The sequence below is a fragment of the Vulpes vulpes genome, chromosome 13, assembly GCF_048418805.1.
Source record: "Vulpes vulpes isolate BD-2025 chromosome 13, VulVul3, whole genome shotgun sequence".
Classification (NCBI taxonomy): Eukaryota; Metazoa; Chordata; class Mammalia; order Carnivora; family Canidae; genus Vulpes; species Vulpes vulpes.
In genome coordinates, this window is record NC_132792.1 from 151,257,757 (window position 1) to 151,278,012 (window position 20,256).

At 41.8% G+C, this 20,256-nt stretch overlaps 1 protein-coding gene across 4 annotated transcripts in view; it reads right to left on the bottom strand.

Moving 5' to 3' along the window:
• The window catches only part of HHAT (hedgehog acyltransferase), a 308,869-nt gene that overhangs the window by 176,793 nt on the left and 111,820 nt on the right, over positions 1-20,256 (bottom strand). For all 4 annotated transcript variants that reach the window (XM_072733345.1, XM_025982284.2, XM_025982283.2 and 1 more), the window contains exon 8: positions 8,701-8,851. In XM_072733345.1, the coding sequence (XP_072589446.1) occupies positions 8,701-8,851 (151 nt within the window). The remainder of the gene's footprint in view (positions 1-8,700; positions 8,852-20,256) is intronic.

The window sequence follows — 20,256 nt, forward strand, 5'->3', positions numbered from 1 at the left end:
TAATAATATGGAATCCGGCCATGGTTTAGAACAACTTTCCTAGGAAATATGCACTGAGAATGGCAATCTGGGATACCAGGAGCATCCTTCACTCAAGGCAACAGAAGCAAGGGCCTCCCTTGCTCTCATGCGATAAGTAAAGGAGGTGGTCCTGCTCCTCCTAATCCTGGGCCAAACTGACTCCCATGGCCAGGGCTACAGACATTATATAGTATGAAACAGAGAGAGACAAAGACAGAACAGAGAGGGCAGCCCAGGTGGCTCAGCGGTTTAGCGCCTGCCTTCAGTCCAGGGCGTGATCCCCGAGATCCAGGATCGACTCCCATGTCAGGCTCCCTGCATGGAGCCTGCTTCTCCCTCTGCCTGTGTCTCTGCCTGCCTGCCCGCCTGCCTCTCTCTTTCTCTCTCTCTCTCTCTGAATAAATAAATAAAATCTTTATATAAAAAAAAAAAAAAGACAGAACAGAGAGGAGAAGCAGTAAATGGGAAGTTCCAGTATGAAAATCTGTGGGTTCAGTTTTTCAGAATTGCCTTGGGCATAGTTTTCCCATTCCAGGTGACACCTACCTAACCCTGTTACTTTCTTCAGAGGACTCTGAATGCGAGCCTTATTGTTTCTTTTTGCACAAGCACCACTGACTGTTCATGGTTGGGGGTTCACTCCTTCCCAGCCCACTGAGAACAGAGAATAATCTCTGCCTTTTCCCCCATCCCTAAAACAATGAAGGTCCTTTAAATTTTACCTCGTTGCTTTTGTGATGGTGGTAGTGGTGGTTTATTGGTTGCCTTTTAGCCTCTAACAAAAAAAATAAAACTGATTTCTTTACTCATCCCCTTCTTTTTTTTCACCAGACCCCATAAAGTAACACAAATCCCCTCTGGGATTCCAATGTTAAGTCATTCAATACAAAAAAAGATTAAAATATTCACACTGGGTGAAAAAAATAAATAAATAAAATAAAATAAAATATTCACACTGTAAAGAAACACAGAACCTAGAATGCATGCTGTCACAAGGTGGACCCAGAGAAACCCTCAGGTACCACATAGGAAATAGATAATATGGCAAAAGGTGGCTTTTGGTATCACCATAAATGCAGTTAGGATGGCAACTTAACCACTGGAAATAAGTTAGACCTACACTTCACATGTAAGTCATTTTTTAAACTGAACTTCAATAAAAACAAAAACTAAATAAATAGGGGGGAAATGCAAGTCAATTTTTATCTTTTCTTCAAGGATATGAGGGCACAGGGGATCATTCATCTTTGACTCAGGAAATATCTGTTTGTTGAGTGCCTACTATGTGCCAGGCACTATGTTAGATGATGTGGAGTCTGTGATAAGCAGGTTTTTGAGATTCTAAGAAAAATCGTTTTAGTAGCTTGTGAATCCCCAAAGGAGGAATTCCTGCCTTACGTAAAAATAAATAAATTTCAAATGGACTTCCTCAGCTCATCACCAAAGTCAGAAACTATGCAGAGAAAGATCTGACTGCATACAAATATAAAACTAATACATCAAAATATCTAGAAGCATTTAAGAGTAAAAGCAGGCTGCACTTTGATTTTAATCCTCCGATCTGAGGTGGAGCAAAAAGCAACACTAGTTTGCTGAAGGGAAGGTGTAAATTAGAAATTAATAGTGCTGAGGTCCTGGATGTTTAAAGACTGACAGATGTGGGGCAATTCTCCATTCTTATTGGCAAATGGGATCTGACCCAGCCTAACGTGAGATCTAGAAACAGAGGAGGAGGAGGACAGCCATCAAGGAGGGCCAGCAGCCAAGCTCCACATAGAAGGAGACACTGGCAAGAGAAATGGAACCAAGTTTCTATGTCGGCACCAGGTGAACCCCCCTCCCATCTCCACTCGAGCAGCTGTTTCTGGATTGTTGTTTATAACATAAGAGATGTTAACAGGAGAGCGGACCCTCCACTACTCCAGAGCACTCAGTTACTCAGGGTCAAATGCCCTCCCGTTCTCCTCACCCCTTGGTACATGGAGGCCAAACCACTGCCTGGCTCCACCCTCCCTGCGCCATCCCCCTCCCTAGGGGGTCGTCCATCAGTGATCATCATTCTCAGATACCCCCAAGTCCCAGATCCTGTCACACAAGCCTCATGCTCCAGGCCCTGGAAGAGAAATTCACTACAGGTCCCTTTAGCTGGAGAGACAGGCGAAGGTAGTGATTACGAGCACTTGGGTTCAAACCCCAGCTCTACCACTTACTAGCTGCTGTGTGATTTCAGGAGAGTTACTCAACCTCTCTCTGTCTCAGTTTCACCATTTATAACGTGGGGATACTGGTAGCTACATAGAGTTTTGGGAGGATTAAATAAATATATAAAAGCACTTAGAAGTATGCCTGGCTCGATGTGTTTGCCGCTTGCAGATGTCAGGGCTGCTGTTACTACCATCACTATTATTAGTCTTACTATTACTCATTGTGAGAACAGGTTCCAGAAAGGCTTCACCCCCAGTCCTACCCCCAGGTTCTCATCTCCCACCCAAGCGATCAGGATCTCTACTTTTCAGGCCTGCCTCAGAAAACTCCTGTCCTCAAAGACAAACAGCTGTCAAACTCCTCTCTCGTGTCAGAGTCTGGATGGAATCTCTTTTCTTCCTTGTACTTTGCCACTTTCTCCTCCATCCGCTCTCGGGGATGTGGCATGATGTCTGATATGATAATGAGAGTAATTAAGCTAAAAAGGTGTGCACCCTTCATTCCTTTCAAGGAAGATTCGCTCGCAAGAAACCTGCAAGCCAACACAAAATCTCAGCACACCGACTACTGAGACTTACTGAGAAACACACGGAGATAAAGGAGGCAGAGCACCAGCAGTGGTCACGGCAGGGACCGTCCCCAGCAACCACACGACAGTGCGTGCTACAGGGAGGACCTGCACAGCTCCCGAATCAAAACGTCTGAAAATTTTGCTCTTATGACCGGGTGGTAAAGAAAAGTGACCATTCCTCCCCGTGGCTTAGACTTCCTGAGAACCCACTAAATGCTGGAGGGTGCCGGGGACATGGGGCTAGCCAAGGGCAAGGTCTGATCACTGCCCTCCAAGAGCTTACGGGATGCTGGGATGTGAGCAAGTAGAGGCCTCCTGTGCAGTGGGACTCAGAGCGTCAGCTCCCAGAGTTGGGCACTGGAACATCACCATTTTCCAGAGAAGGAAACTGAGGCACAGAGTGGTCATTGGATAATAAGTAGTAGAGCCAGGATTCAAACCCCGTGCAGACAGGCTCCAGATCTGGACTCTCGAAGGCTGTGCTCCAGTCACAGGTGACCAACTGAAGAGTCCTCTATTAAAAGACACTCGGGTGTTTCTTCTTTTTTTTTTTTATAGATTTTATTTTTATTTATATTCATGAGAGACACCCAGAGAGAGGCAGAGACACAGGCTCCCCATAAGGAGCCTGATGTGGGACTTGATCCCAAGACCCTGGGATCATGACCTGAGCCGAAGGCAGGCGCTCAACCACTGAGCCACCAGGTGTCCCCACGGTGTTTCTTGTGCCAGACTGCTGCTTATTCTAAAAGCCTCCAGGCTGAGAGTTTGCCCAGTAATGCACTGAAAACACCCGCCACACAGGGAGGAAATGGAGAGGAGAGCAGGGTATCTATCTTTGAAGTCAAAATAAATCCAGGAACCAAAATGTAATAATGGTTCATAAAATTTGCTTCAACTTGGTATTTCCTTTTCACTCTGATTTATGGGAGTCTGTGTGTGGAGGAAAAGGTAAAGGGATTTTGAAACACAACTGTCAGAAGAAGGAAGATATGTTTTCTGCGTCTGTTGAGATAGGATAAGACAAAGATAAAATATGAGGTGATTCCAGCAGCTGGAAACCAACTAGTAGAAGATCTCCCCCTAAAGGTGAGGGAGAGGTCAAATCGGTGCAGATTACGGGGACCCTGTGCTTTACTTTTGAAATCTGTGCCTTCCACATATTGCCACCTATTCTGCTACGTTCCACCACCTTCCACCTCCTTCCACTGCCCGTGCTCTCAGGCCTGTCTTTCCTGGGAAATTAAAAAGCGACCGGTGTAAAGTTCATTAGCACATCTGTAATTCTGATTATCGGCTAATATCTTGGTGTCTCCCATGTGCCTGCCCTGTGTTCCTACATTAGCAGTGGTCTCACTGAACCCTCACAACAACCCAGGGAGGCAAGTCCTATGATGAGCTTTATTTTAAATAAATAAAGTCAGAAAACTAAGGCATTAGGAAGTTAAGTGACTTTTTACCCAATTACATGGGTAGTGAGGGAGACAGTACTCCACCACCAGGGACTGGTGGTTACCCCCATCCAGTGTGGCTGGGGCTCACCTAAAGACAGAACCGGAAGAGAACATAGACATCACCTAATGATAAGAGTCCTTTTTTTTTTTTTTTCATTCAACAGTAGAGAGAACTGAGGCACAAACAACTGGATCGAGCTCTCTCCTCTGAGGACAGAGAGCCCATGACTTCTTCACCATGGCCTTTATCTCTGAGCTGTCACATCTCAGGCCCAGAGCTGGACTGAAGCCTTTCCCCAACCAGTCCCATCACTCCCCAGCCTGGCCCACCCACAGGCTGATTTCTCGGTCACCTCTGGGTTTTGCTAGGTTTTCAAGCGCAAAACAACGAAGAAGCTATCCCTTTCCAAGGACCCACTAAACACCAGGCTCAGTCAACCCTCACATGGCCCCTATGCAGCAAGTACTATTATCTCCATTTTAGAAATGAAAAGCTTAGCCCAGAGCATTTTAATTATTTGCCCAAGTCACACAACTAGTAAGTAGCAAGCTCCTGGTTATTAGGCATGGTGTGTACTTCACCAGCTCCATGCTTGCCATCCTGTCCTGCAACCCGAGGTCAGACATGATTCAAAGGCAGGACTAAACGTAAAGCTAGCAGTCCGTAGAGCTAGTTTTCACCATCTACCACATGCCTGGACCAACTCTCCATCTAGGAACCTAAATTCTTCTATTGACCTAAAAGTTCATGCAATCAATTCCCCACTGAAAGAAGGGGCTCAGGCTCCTCCCCAGCCCCAGCCCCAACATGTCCCCACACATTAAGGTCTAGCAGTGCCCAAATCTCTCGGGGTTAAGCTGTGATGCATGAGTTTGCCTATGAAGACCTGAGAGCATCATAATTCAAGAAAGGCAGAGGGCAAGCTGTGCGAGATTCCTGAGATAATTGAAATTGACCCATAACTCACCAGCCGCCATGGGAAATTCTATCACTTTGCACACTTTGCTTCCATAGCTAAAAATCAAATCAGGGGAACATGATCAGACTCCTAATTTGAAACCTCAGACATGCAATGTCATCTTTAATGACTCCCGGCAAAAGATGCTCATTACAGATCTCAGCCTACCTAAATTAAAACATGAAGCCTAAAAATTAAGCAGAAAATTCTCAATTTCCCAGGTCTGTAAGGCCACAGAGAAATCACACAAGGGGGAATACACATACTCCTCGGGGTTTTGTTATGCCTGCAAGTATCTGAACAGGAATTATATGAAAGAAAAGAGCTAGAAAGGAAAAATAAATAAGCAAACCCATTGGCTCCTAACTCTCAGGTCAGGGCTGTCTGGGTGAACAGCAATTTTTCATGACCAATTGGAACTAGCATGTCAAGGAACATTATCTCTTTGCTGATGGCCAATTTCATCTGTTCTATGATGTAGAGCTCAGCTTCCTCCGATACAGCGGGCTGCTGGCTTCAAGTCTTCTCTCACTGTTAAGTGGACTGAAATATGGTGCAATCAGTCAGCATGGTGTTCAGGTGTGTAAGCTGCTTTTAAAATGGGAGGCTAAAAATTCACCTCTCATCATTGGCTCTACAACTCATTCAGTGTGGACTTTCTAGAAGGTCAGGTAACCACAAGTCAATCTGCAAAGACTGTTTTTAAATTGCTTCCCTCCACTGCCCATCCACCCTTCCGTTTGTGCCACCGTGTGAATGGCTGCCACTGCCCAGAATAATCTGCATGGCCAGCTTTCACAGTTACTCCTGACTCAGTTTTTCCCAGACCTACATTCAGGAACAGAAAGCAATTCCCTATCTGCCTCAAGGCCTCAATAGATGGCCCAGAAATATTAAGGTAAAGCTAGATGTAAGTAGAAACTAGAAATTAAAAACTTTATTTTCCCTCAATGTGCATTTTATAGATAAAAGTTAGAGTGGGGACCAGGGCCACTGTAAGGTTAGGCTACCAGCCCCTGAACACCACATGGTAAACTTCCTCTGATGGGCAGAGGAATATCCATAAATGGTGTAAAAAAGAAGCTATAATTTTTATTGGTTTTTTTTTTCAATTCAAAACTACTTCTTCTGAGCCTTAAATTGTTCACTATAGCACAGAGTTGACCTCCTTTCCTAAATTCAACTACTAAATGTGGAATGGTCATTGTGTGTAAAGAACAAAGACCAAGGCATTTCTAAGTACAACTGGCAATCTAGAAAACCCTTCACCAAACTGAAAAATACTAAGGGGAAAATCTAGACCCATGTATATGCTTAAAATTTAAAAAGCCAGGATAAGGGACGCCTGGGTGACTCAGCAGTTTAGCACCTGCCTTTGGCCAAGCACGTGATCCTGGAGTCCCGGGATCAAGCCTCACATCGGGCTCCCTGCATGGACCCTACTTCTCCCTCTGCCTGTGTCTCTGCCTCTCTCTCTCTGTGTCTCTCATGAATAAATAAATAAAGTCTTTTTTTTTTAATTAAAAATTAAATTAAAAGCCAGGATAAAAGTCCAGGTCACTCCCAGGAAAGATCATGTTTGTTATTCCATCACAAGCTCTTGTAAACACTTCTGCCTAAGACCACATCACTCTCAGGGCTCACCCCTGAGCTTCCACCTCACAGCAACTTTTATTACTCTCTCACCCACATCTGTCTTAAAACTTTGACTGGAAAAAAAAAAAAAAAAACTTTGACTGGGAGGGATGGTGGAGTGTTTCGACAACCTGGAGTCTACACGATTTGAGGTTAGTTCTAATGGAAAATGACAAAGGTCTTGGCAAATATGCTCTCTCTGCCTTTATTGTAGAGAGACAACAGAGGGTATTGGACAAAAAGTAATTAATTAAAATAATAAAGGACAAGAAGACAACTACTCTGAATGTGAAATACAGTCAACAGTCTAAACGGCCTCTTGTGACAATCAATGGGTTGAGATCTATGGACAAGGAGCCTGGAGCTAGCATGCCTGCCCAGGAGTCATGGTTTTCATTACACCAACCAACCCTGGAGAAGCCCTTTAGGAGAATATGCTTCCCAAGAAATGCATTAGGGCAAACATTCACAAAGAGACAGAGAAACCATGCTAAGTACACACCAGTCACTGGTAACGTGACCCTAAATCATGCTGGGTCCCGACCCATTTGTTCAGTGAATTAATTTTATCAGTAGGTCAAAAGTTAACAGAGCCTCCCAAACAGGCTCACCTTTTAACCAAGAACCACTCTGTGTCCCCATGGCTTGAGAGAACCCCTTTGGTAGCACTCTCCGACCCTGCCAATAAAACTGGGCAACCTTTGATATTTGATGAAGTAATTAAGGACAAATCAAAGCAATTATTTAACATTACTTGCAATAACCATAGGAAATCTCTAATCCTAAGAAGCAAACTGAACCAATAATAAAATGCATTTACAGAGGCTTAAAAAAACTCAGCATCTACAATCATTTACTATGGTGAATGAGCCAGACAAGCAACTCTGAGCAGGGCCAAAGCTAGGGTGGGGGAAATGGAGATGCCTAAAAAGTGCTGACCCTATGATGGTGCAGGTCCCCAGTCTCAGCTTCCTACATTAAATTTGAAATCACAAAGCAAGCCCTGTCACTTGTTACATACAGGAAGTGATAAGAAACACACAACAGTAGGCAAGCCCATCTGGAGGGCAACAATCAGAAACAGCAGGGGGGCTGAGGGATCTTTCAGGACAAAAGCTTCAGGCTGACCCTACCTTTCTGGGGCAAAATCAAGAAGAGTAAGAAAACTCAGAAAATGCATCTGTCTATCCATGTGCACCAAGCAGAGGAATAACACAAGGATAAAAGCTAACATTTGTGGCAAATTTAACTCCAATTAAAAAAATTTTTTTTAAAAAGCTAACATTTGTAAATATCTACCATGTGCCAAATGCCTTAAATGCATTAGCTTATCTGATATTCAAAACAACTCTTGACTATGGGTATTATCACCCTCACTATTATTATTGTCATTTAAGAGAGAAGAAAGCTGAAACTTAGAGAAATTTAGTAAATTGTCCCAGGTCTGAGAGCCAGTAAATGCCAACTGTGACCTATGCTATTATCCTAATTCTATTGTTTTTAATTGACAGTTTCACGTACACAGAGTCATTTTCACAAAAAACAGGGAGCAATAAAATAATATATTGTAGCATGTCCCAAGTTAGTAAGAAACCACTTAAACATAACCCTTTGTGCATCTGTACATAGCCTGGAGAGAATTTTCTTATCTCACATATCTTCATAGCCTGACAGTATTTTTGAGCAGTTCAGAAAGCAGAGATTGTCATCCTATTAGATGAAGAAACCCAAATGCCAAATGTGCCTTGAGTGGGGAACAGAGAAAGGACAGCGGTCCAAACTCTTTGAAGTCTGCCAAGCCACGGCTCTTTCCACTGGACATCCCCAGACGGCTTTCATAAACCAAATTACTGACCTCCACATGCCTGTGAAACTGAACATGGTGCTCACACAGCGAGGGAGGGGTGGCGGCGTGAGTCCATCCAGGCGCATGAGCAGAGCTGGGACACCAAAGAGCACCAAGTACTTCAGGTAGAAAAAGAGCACGTGGGCCAATGCCAGTCCTCCTGAAAGACAGAGGGAGCCATCAGACACAGAGATAAGCAATGGAGCAATCTCCTGGGAAAGATGTAACATATCTGAAAATATACCACCTGCTCCCACTTTTCCACCCTTCCTGTTTCTTCCCCTTACCTCACACATTACAAAAAGTTTCCCTCATTGGTTTTGAGCAATAAGAATTTTGGATTAGCAAATATTGACATCTCCTTCATTATTGTGATAGACAACAGGACATCTTAGCAGTCATGCTTTTACAGATACCACACCTAAAAGTGTTTTTACATATATATTCATACATTTAAATTAGGTCTATATAAAATGGATTTAGAAAATATTAGAAAGGGAAAATCCTCCCCCAAATCCTTCTAAAACTTCATGAGTTCACACACACTTTTAGGGTGTTCACACCCCATTTTAGGCTGGCTAAAATCAAAAGGTCAGACCAACAAGGGTTAATGAAAATGTGGAGAAATTGGAACTGTCATACACAGCTGGCAAGAATGTGAAATGCTGCACTCACTTTGGAAAACAGCTTGACATTTCCTGAAATGACTAAACAAAGTTACCATAGAACCCAGCATTTCTACTTTTGGCATATACTCAAGAGAAATGAGAACAGATACCCACACAGAAACTTATACCCAAATTTTGTAGTGGCATTATCAACAACAGCCAAAAGATGGAGACAACCCAAATATCTATCAATAGATGAATAAACAAAATGTGGCATTTCTATACAGTGGAATATTATGCTGCCATGAAAAGGAATGAAATACTGACCTGCTACAATGTGGATGAATCTTGAAACATCATGCTAAGTGAAGTACACCAATCATGAAAGACCACATATTATATTCCATTCATATGAAAATCCAGAATAAGGTAACAAAGACAGAAATAGAAAATTGACTAGAGGGTTCCTAGCACTAGAGAAGTAGAGGGTGAGATTATGACAGAGATGGTAGCTAAAGCGTAGGGCGATGAAAATACTATAAAACTGGCAGTGGTAATAGTTGAAAGTATCTGTGAATATACTAAAAGCCATTGAATTGTATACTTCAAGTGGGTGAATTCTATGGGAGGTGAACTATATATCACAACAAAGCTGTTAATAAAAACAAAAAACAAACTAAAAACTTCATGAGGGCCCCAAGCTACAATGGCCTCTTGGCCTGAACTGTGCCTTTCCAGGATAAGAACAGAAGATGTGGACACTAGGCAAGATGTGAGGTCTGAGACAGGCCTCTGACTGTCCCCACTGAGAATGCCCTGCTTCTGCAGCTAGGGATCAGGGTGCTCTACCAACTACCTTCTCTCCTTGGGCTTCCTGGCTGGTCACTTTGACCCCTGCACCCTGTGCCCAATGGGGCACCAGAGACCTGGGCCAGATATTGGCCCATTCAACACTGGCTTCAGCAGGCAGGTGAGGAGGTGTGGTGAGTTTGCCAGAGCAATATTCACAAGGAGAAGTCGAGGACAAAGTACGTGTGGAAGCCCTTGAGAAGATGACCAGTAACCACATGCTGTCCAACCTCAAGGGCCTTTCCCAGTCTGTTGGAAATACTGCAGGACAGGTTGGAGCAGCTGAGCAGGTGATCTATGGGATGTTCAAAAGGAAATAACTAAGCCTTAAGAAGTACTAGGGGAAAATAGTAATGTCTGGCCCTTGCCATATTATACAAGGATCTTGGAAAGGACATCACTACAATGGAGAGTGTAGCTGTAAATAGTAACTCTGTGCCAGAAGAAACACAGAGCCATTTTCTGAATATATAGTTTGGGTAAAGGCAAATGGTGGTTCAAATTTGAAAGCCGCATGTCCTACAAGGAAAATAACCCAGGAATCGCTGGGTCTCAATCCCAATCAGGAGGGGTCAAACTGATTCCTCAGACTTATGGAAATTAGATTACAATCACATGTATTGAAACAGCTAGGTATAAAATTGTAGCATTCTTAGATGACAGCAGTCAATAAAAAAAGCTGATGTGTGTGTATGTGTGTGTATAAGAATATATATGTATATAAGTGTATGTATGTATATACACATTCATCAAGAAGTGGGATATACATGCTAGCAATACCATCTAAAAAGTATTTCGGGGCATATAATCACACTGACTGGTGAAGAAATCCATCCCACTGGCCAAGATGGCAATGGGGGTGGGACAGGACTCCCACTGTTTCAAAGTGAACCACCAGACTTTGGTCAGAAAAATCCCAGAGTTAGTAGAAGCAGGACATAAGTAAGGATGCCTGATTAAAGAGCACAAAGCTTCCAGGGCTAAAAATGACCAGCCTGAAGAGTGAAGGCATCAGAGAACCCAGGGAAAATCATTCAAGGTTAAGGCTACCTGGAGCTCTTTTACATATGAAGCATCAGAGACTTCCTTTCCCTGTTAACAGGATGCAAAATCAGGGAGAATGAGCTGCTTCCTTCTCAAACACTGCCTTTAATGTGACACTATTTTTATACAGTTATCACAGAGGAGGCATATAAATTAAAATCCATAAGACTTTTAAACTGGTCTATTTCACTTAAATATTTTAGAATTTCAATTCTAGTATTCTATCATCTATATTATGTATCAGGAAATAGCATTAACACCTCTATTACACATTACCTTACAGGTGTTTTTGTCCTTGTGTGTATCTTCTACCAGATTACAGGATGCTCAAAGCCCATGCCGACATGGTTGAACATCAGGACTTTCAACAGTAGGTGCCCAATAAAGAAGAGTGAATGTTGCTAATTGTGGGAAGTTCTTCCCAGGGATAAACACGAGGGTCTGAATTTTATTAGATCCTATTAAATTGTTAGATCTGCTACAGACTTGAACAACTTAGCATCTGCCTAATTAAAAGTCTTCATGAACCCAGGATAGATCAGAATTTGCCAAAGATTGGGGAGAGTTTGCCAAGGATTTGCCAGAGTTTGCCAAGGACTGGGGAGAGTTGCTACAGGATGGAAAGAGGCCCCTTGACTCTATTGGCCAGCTGCAGAACTACCATCTTTGTATAGTTGAGCTCTGCCCTTAAGATTCCCATAGTCAGTATAAGACACTGATACCAGTTTCACTCTGTTTCCAGAAGCATGTTGTCTCTGCACTGTTACCTGTCCCCACCAGCTTGTGTGCCCTGACTCGCTGCTACACTCCCATCTCCAGCCTAGGCTGGGCTCTTGCTTTTGTCCATGGCTTAACTTCATCTCAGAACTTTTTCTGCTCCAAGGAAAAGGACTCCAGCCACTTTTACCTCGTCTATACCTAACCTACTCTCGATTTTGCTTACATGCTCTGTGACTAAGTCGGTTCAGATTCAGGAAGCCTAGACATTTTATAAAAGTTTCTTCTTAGAGCACCTGGGTGGTGCTGTTGGTTAAGCATCTGATTCTTGGTTTCAGCCCAGGTCACTATCTCAGGGTCATGAGACTGAGCCCCATATAGGGCTCCAGGCTCAGAGGGGAGTTTGCTTCAGATTTTCTCTCTCCCTCACTGCTGTGCCCATGTGTTTCTCTCTCTCTCTCTCTCTAGTAAATAACTAAATCTTTATGAAAAGTTTCTTCTTTTGGGGCACCTGGGTGGCTCAGCCAATTAAACATCTGCCTTCAGCTCAGGTCATGATCCCAGGATTCTGGGTTCCAACCTCACATCAGGCTTCCTGCTCATCAGGGAGCCTGCTTCTCTCTCTCCCTCTGTTCTTCTCTGCCCTTGCTTATGTTCTTGCAAATAAATAAAATATTTTTTTTAATTTCTTCTCATAAAGTTCTTTATAAGAATGTTTCATGCCTATAGTTAACAATAGTACTGTACATTTAAAAAATTTGTTAATAGATCTCATAATAAGTCTTCTACCCACAGTTGTTTTTTTAAAGAACCTTTCCTATATAAGATCTAGAATAAGAAATAGAGATATAAAAATTAATCATGAAAAATTGAACAGACCAATTACCAGCAAAGAAATTGATTCAGTGATTTAAAAACTCCCAACAAATAAAAGCCCAGGACTAGACAGCTTCACAGGCAAATTCCACCAAACATTTAAAGAAGATTTAATATTTTTTTCAAACTATTCCACAAAAATAGAAAAAACTTTCAAATGCATTCAATGAGACAAGCATGACCCTGATACCAAAACCAGATAAAGACACCACAAAAAAAAAAAAAAAAAAAGAACTACAGGCCAATATCTCCAATGAACATATATGTAAAAATCCTCAACAAAATACTAGCAAACCAAATCCAACGGTATATTTAAAAAATCATTCACCATGATCGAGTGGGATTTACTGCTAGGTTGCAAAAATGGTTCAATATTTGCAAATCAATAGGATATATCACATCAATAAGAGAAAGGATAAGAACCATATGATGATTTCAATAGATGAAGAAAAAGCATTTGACAAATATAACATCTATTCATGATAAAAATCATCAACAAAGTAGGTTTAAAAGGAATATACTTCATTATAATAAAGGTCATTTATGAAAAACCCACAGCTAACATCATCTTTAATGGGGAAAAACTAAGAGCTTTACCACTAAGGTCAAGAACAAGACAAAGATGTCCACTCTCGCTGCTTCTATTCAACACAGTACTGGAAGTCCTTGTTGCAGCAACCAAATGACAAAAGAAAAGGCATCTAAATCAGCATGGAAGAAGTCAAACTTTCACTATTTGCAGATGACATGATACACTATATAGAAACTGAAAGATTCCACCGAAAAACAAAACTAATAAACAAATTCAGTAAAGTCCCAGAATAAAAAAAAAATCCACATATGGGAATCTATGGAATCTGCCACATTTCTATACACCAATATAAGGCATCACAAAGAGAATTAAGAAAACAATCCCATTTATAATCACGCCAAAAACAATAAGATACCTAGGAATAAATTTAACCAAAGAGGTGAAGACCTGTACTCTGAAAACTAGAAAACACTGATGAAAGACATTGAAGTTGACACAAAGAAATGGAAAGACATTCCATGTTCATGGGACAGAAGAACAAATATTGTTAAAATGTCTATACTCTCCAAAGCAATGTACAGATTTATTGCAATCACTATCAAAATACCAGCAAGCATTTTTCACAGAGCTAGAACCAACGATCCTAAAATTTATGTGGAAACACAAAGGATCCCAAATAGCCAAAGCAATCTTAAAAAAGAAAAGCAAAGCTGGAAGCATCACAATTCTTGACTTCAAGTTATATTATAAAGCTGTAGCAATAAACAGTATAGTACTGGTACAAACGTAGACACATTGGTCAGTGGAACAGAATAGAAAATCCAGAAGTGAACCCACAATTAATATGGTCAATTAATCTTCAACAAAGCAAAAATGGAAAAAAATGTCTCTTCAACAAATATGCTGGGAAAATTGGACTTTGTTACACCATACACAAAATAAGTTCAAAATGAGAGTGCCTGGGGCACCCAGGTGGCTCAGCAGTTGAGATCTGCCTTTGGCTCAGGTCATCATCCCAGGGTCCTGGGATGGAGCCCCACATTGGGCTCCCTGTGAGGAGCCTGCTTCTCCCTCTGCCTATGTCGCTGCCCCTCTCTGTGTCTCATGAATAGACAAAATCTTAAAAAACAAAATGAGGATGCCTGAGTGGCTCAACAAGTCAGTTAAGCATCTGACTGTTGATGTCAGCTCAGGTCTTGACCTCAGTGTCATGAGTTCAAGCCCCACAGTGGGCTCCACACTGGGCATGAAGCCGAATGAATGCATGAATGCTCAAAATGGATTAAACATCTAAATGTGAGACATGAAACCATAGAAATCCTAGAACACAGGCAGTAACTTCTTTGACATTGCCCATAGCAACTTCTTTCTAGATAGGTCCCCTGAGGAAACCATTGGCACTATACCAAAATAAAATGTCTCTGCACAACAAAGTAAACAATCAACAAAATAAAAGGCAAACTACTGAATGGGAGAAAATATTTGTAAGTGACATAACCAATAAAGGGGTAGTACACAAAATATATAAAGAACTTCTAAAACTCAACACCCATAAAACAAATAATCCAATTAAAAAATAGGCAGAAGAGGGGATCCCTAGGTGGCTCAGCGGTTTGGCGCCTGCCTTTGGCCCAGGGTGTGATCCTGGAGTCCTAGGATCGGGCTCCTGGCATGGAGCCTGATTCTCCCTCCTCCTGTGTCTCTGCCTCTCTCTCTCTCTCTCTCTCTCTCTCTCTCTCTCTCTAAGTCTATCATGAATAAATAAATAAATCTTAAAAAAAAAATAGGCAGAAGACAACATAGACATTTCTCCAAAGAAGACACCCAGATGGCCAACAGATACATGAGAAGAAGCTCATCATCACTATCAGAGAAATGCAAATCAAAACTACCATGAGCTATCACCTCACACCTGTCAAAAGGTTAAAATCAACAAAATAAAAAACAACAAGTGTTGACCAGGATGTGGAGAAAAGGGAGCCATCCTTCTATGTTGGTAGGAATGCAAACTAGAGCAGCCACTCTTGAAAACAGTATGCAAGTCCTTCAAAAGGTTAAAACTTATGAGCCAGCAATTGTACTACTAGGTATTTACCTAGAGAATACAAAAATACTCATTCAGAGGGACATATGCACCCCTATGTTTATAGCAGTAATATCTACAGTAACTGTAGAAGCAGACCAAGTGTCCACTGAGTGATGGATATAGATGTGGTGTATATATACATACACACACAATGGAATATTACTCAGCCATAAAAAGAATGAATCTTGCCATCTGCAAAGACATTGATGGAGCTAGAGAATATAATGCTAAGTAGATAATCAAGCAGTCAGAGAAAGACATATACTACATGATTTCACTCATATGTAGAATTTGAGAAACAAAACAAATGAGCAAAGGGAAAAGAGAGAAACCAAGAAACTGACTCTTAACTTAGAGAACAAACTGATGGTTACCAGAAGGGAGGTGGGTGAGGGGTATGAGGACTAGGTGATGGGGACTAAGTGCATTTAGTCCCCTATGATAAGCACCTGTGATGAGCACCAGATGATATATGGAAGTGCTGAATTACTAAACTGTACACCTGAAACTAATACAACATTTTGTGTTAACTACCTGGAATTAAAATTAAAACTTAAAAAAAAAAGATTAATCAAGAAGAACAGAGAGTAGGAACCACAACACAAGATAGAAGCGGTGTCATGACAGACTTGGAGATTTTCCCTGCAGCTAAGGGTACAGCTCACGTGCTGAGAAGGTTAACACCAGTGGTCAGAGTTACCATGATGGTCAGTTTCCTGCAGAGACACTGAAGAAAAAGTGGCTATTGCTTTACAGTAGTTATGTAAGTAAGATTCTGTGTCAGGGGGAGGACATGGATCAGGACCAGAAAATGAAGTGAGTAAATTGACAGGGGAAGTGAGTGAAAGAATGAGCAGAACCAAAGAACTGCTGCCAGGAGCTCCAGAAGGACAAGCACTTGAGTCAAGAAGGGAAGGATAGAATCCTGGTGAGGGGCCAGCAACAGCTCCTGGAAAGCTTGTCCAGCCTGAAGAGGCCGAGGTCAAAAGAAGTCAATCATTTCTAGTCATTGAGTTCTAGGAATAAATGACTACAGCAAATGCTCCAGTTTCAACCTAAATCTAAGGATTTTGAGATTGAACCTATGGCTGTACCAGGTAGAAGCCAGGGTCCCCACCTGCTGGACTCTGCAGGAAAAATGACATGCTAAAGGAGAAACTAGTTGGAACCCAGTAGGTCATTCACACTCATCCAGAGCACCATCCCAAGTTGAATCTCCAACTGAGATTGAGGCGCATACCTGTCCGTTACTTATCTGGGTGGTTTGTATCACAAGACTCTCTACTGATACTAGAGTAATTACATGCTCTAAACAACCGGTTGTATGTGCTGATGACAAGGCCACCCATAGCCAGCAGTTGATCCTTCAGGACTCAAAAATGAGGGTGGTCCCAGGGATCCAGGCTGCCTCTGCCCATAAACAGTTCCCAGTGGAAGGTTTAAAGGCTGTTTCTAAGAAGTACAGAGTATCCAGTGCAAGGACACCAAACCAAAGAGTGAAGGGTAGACAAAAAGGAGACAAAGGGACAATGAATTGGAGAGGCTAGAGAAGCAATAATTCCAGGGTCCAGACTCCCTGAACTGGAGATGAGCAAAGGGGGTGGATAGCACACAAAGCAAGAACAGACGCAGTCGGTTCAAGAGTGATCTCAGGGATATAAGATTCTGGCTGCCTGACTTCTTTCTGAGTGATGGCACAGGAGAGGACAAAGAGGCCAGGCTGCAGTCCTCAGATGGGTCTCCATTTCAGGAGAGGGAGCAGCCAAACAGCCAAACAAGGGGATGTCAACTGGTCCCCTCTGATGCGAGGTGTCAGAACTTCATCCTTTCTGCACAATTCACGATCGTGAGGCTGGGGATCTACAACACCCTTCATACGTGCTTCTCAAACAGTTCTAGCTCAGCTCCCATGGATCTTCTTAACCACTGAAAACAACAGTCACAAACATAGTACAAGTATAAAACACGTGAGAGCAAAAATCACCAAACTCGGGATAGTGGTTCCTATTGAGGGGGAGTGTGGGAAATGTAAATGGGATGGGTAACCGAGGAGGATTCAATGATGTCAGTAATATTTTATTTTTTTAAACTAAGTGATGTGGGGCACCTGGGTGGCTCAGTCAGTTAAGCATCTGCCTTTAGCTCAGGTCATGATCCCAGGGTCCTGGGAGGAGCCCCGCCCTCAGGCTCTCTGCTCAGAGGGGGTCTGCTTCCCCCTCTCCCTCTGCCCCTCTCCCCGCTCATGTTCTCAGTGATGTGATCTCTCTCTCAGAGTAAATAAGTAAATTAAATCTTTAAAAAAAATAAACTAAGTGATGGATAACCACATGTTCACTATATTCTCTTCTAACTTTCAAAACATCCTGTGTGTGTGTGTGTGTGTGTGTGTGTGTGTGTGTGTGTGTAAAATACAGTCTCAACTGCCAGGGCAAGTTCACGAACAAACTAGCTTCTGAGAGTTCACTAGGGCATAGTAACAGCAGTTACTGACCACTAAGCACCTACTATGTCCATACGCTAGCAGTTTGTGACATCCGTCCTCATTCTCAGAACATACTTTTCTGTGGATATTCTTACCACCCACATTGCACAGATAGGACCCTGGGCACACAAAGGGGACAGAACTTACCTAAGAGCACACATTAATAAGTAGCAGAGTCAAGACCTGAATTTGGGTCTGCTGCCTCAATGCACTGTATTTATTAGATTTGCATTCTCTCAGAGCAGACTCGATGGAAGAGAGTTTATGTGAGGCAGACCAGATGGCAAGACAACGAGGGGGCTGTTAGAGGCAGTCGAAGGATATATTCCCAGCAGGAAAGAACTGCAAAGAAGAGCTCTGAAGATCCTCAGGAAAGCCAGCCTCAGGGAGCACACTGAAAAGCAAAGATGTCCAAGAAACAAATACACAGGGCAGTCCAACTCCAGATTCACAGATTTGAAAATTCTGACCCTCTTAGCATCAAAATGAGTAGTTATTAACTCAGAAACCCGAAGAAGAGTTTACCTCCCCAAATGCTTAATCTTTGAACATATTGGAAAACCTAGTTTGGAAAGCTCTCTTCTTATTAGGTTTAAATCTAGTTTAAAGTCTTCAAAAAAAAAAAAAGATATGTTTCTGGAGAGGGAAACAGAATATTAAATTCTATTTGCCCATCCTCTTCAATTATGAATTGTTAAATCTCAGGAGGAAAAGCTGTAAGTCACAATAAATCACACTTAAGATCAAAATAATTGTCCAAAAAAAAAAAAAATTGTCCAGCAAAAATACTGAATACTTCACAAAACAAAGTAAATCAAGGTGTTCCAGGAGCATTTTCATATGGCAAAATAAATTTTAAATCTCTTTTTTAAAAACTGACTATAGCAAAATAAAATTTTTTAAAAACTGACTGTAAAAAAATTTTTTTTAAATTAAAAAAAAATTTAAAAACTGACTATAGCAGCATAACAGAACAGGCCCTTCTCCATTCCCAAACTGTGAGTGAAGAAAACCCCATACAACGGGATCTGCACAGGGCCAAATGACCTGAAAATTCTATAAAACAAATTTTCTGGTAAAGACCAGATGTAGATTGATGCTTCACTATGACTCACTTTGCCCAGCAGAAGTGCTCTGTAAAATCTACATGCAAAAAGAACTAGAAATTAACTACTAATTATTCTACTGCAAATCCTTCAAGGAGCAAAGAATCCCTCTAGAAAGCAAATAATTGCCTCCCTCAAGTATTCAACAAATTCCAATTTCCATACACCAACTTAGCTTAAAAGAAAGAGACACCTATTTTATGGCATCTAAGAAGGTACCTGTACGCTAAGTTACCTGGGCATAACAATGGGCCAGGCAGGGATTGGCAAAGATCACCGTGTTCTGAGGGATGCTGGGCGTGGAAAGAAAGGGAATAGCTGGTGTTGCAAATAATAACTGTGGTGCAACTTGCTACCCTTTATAATGCTACATCAAGCGGGCATCTCTTCCATTCTTCAAGCAGGCACCATGAAATTACCCTCACACCACACGAAGTATCTGTAATTGAACAGTCAAGTTCCACAGTAGTAAATCCCAGAGAAGCTCCGGGTTCACACTGCATTAATTTCAAATAACCTCGGGATTCTAATCCAAGGAGAGAATGTATAAAAATTAATTTTTTCTACTGAATCTTAAACCTTAGAAAGTTTAATGCTTCCAAAAGGTGGGAGGAGAAGAGAATCTTATGCTATCTGACATATGTTTGTGTCCCCAGTTTTCAAAACAGACATCAGATGTCAAGTGTCTTATCCCTCTCCCCTCGTTGTGATGTTACAGAAGGAGAAAAAGCAAATAAATGACTTGGTTAGCATTTCATTACCATTTAGATAGGTGCATACACATTATTTCAACAACAGCTGGTACTTATGCGATGTTCTAAAAAAAAAAAAAGTCGCTGACTACACACACTCAGGAGATGGGTCCCTAAACTCCAACCACTGAGCAGTTAAGATTGCAAACAGGACTCTAATGTACACTCCACGGAGCTTTATGATATCTTTGCCGTGAAAAAACAACTAACTTTGAACCACTGTCACCTCCTCACTTCTTGGCTCACTCTCAAATCCCCTTGCAAAGCTCTTTTCTATCCCCTCAATTTACTATTGTGAAGCACCATTCTATAATGAACTCAAGAAATGGGGCCTTTTTGAGTTCTTTTAAAGAAAAACCATAAATCACCACCTTTACTCCCCTTATTCTTAGACTGTCATGGTAAACTTACAGCCTGTCATGTTCTGTCTCCATGTGAGATTCTGATGTTCAAAAGGATATGGCCAAACATTTGGCCAAACCCCTAGAACTTAAAACACCAGGAGAGAAGCCT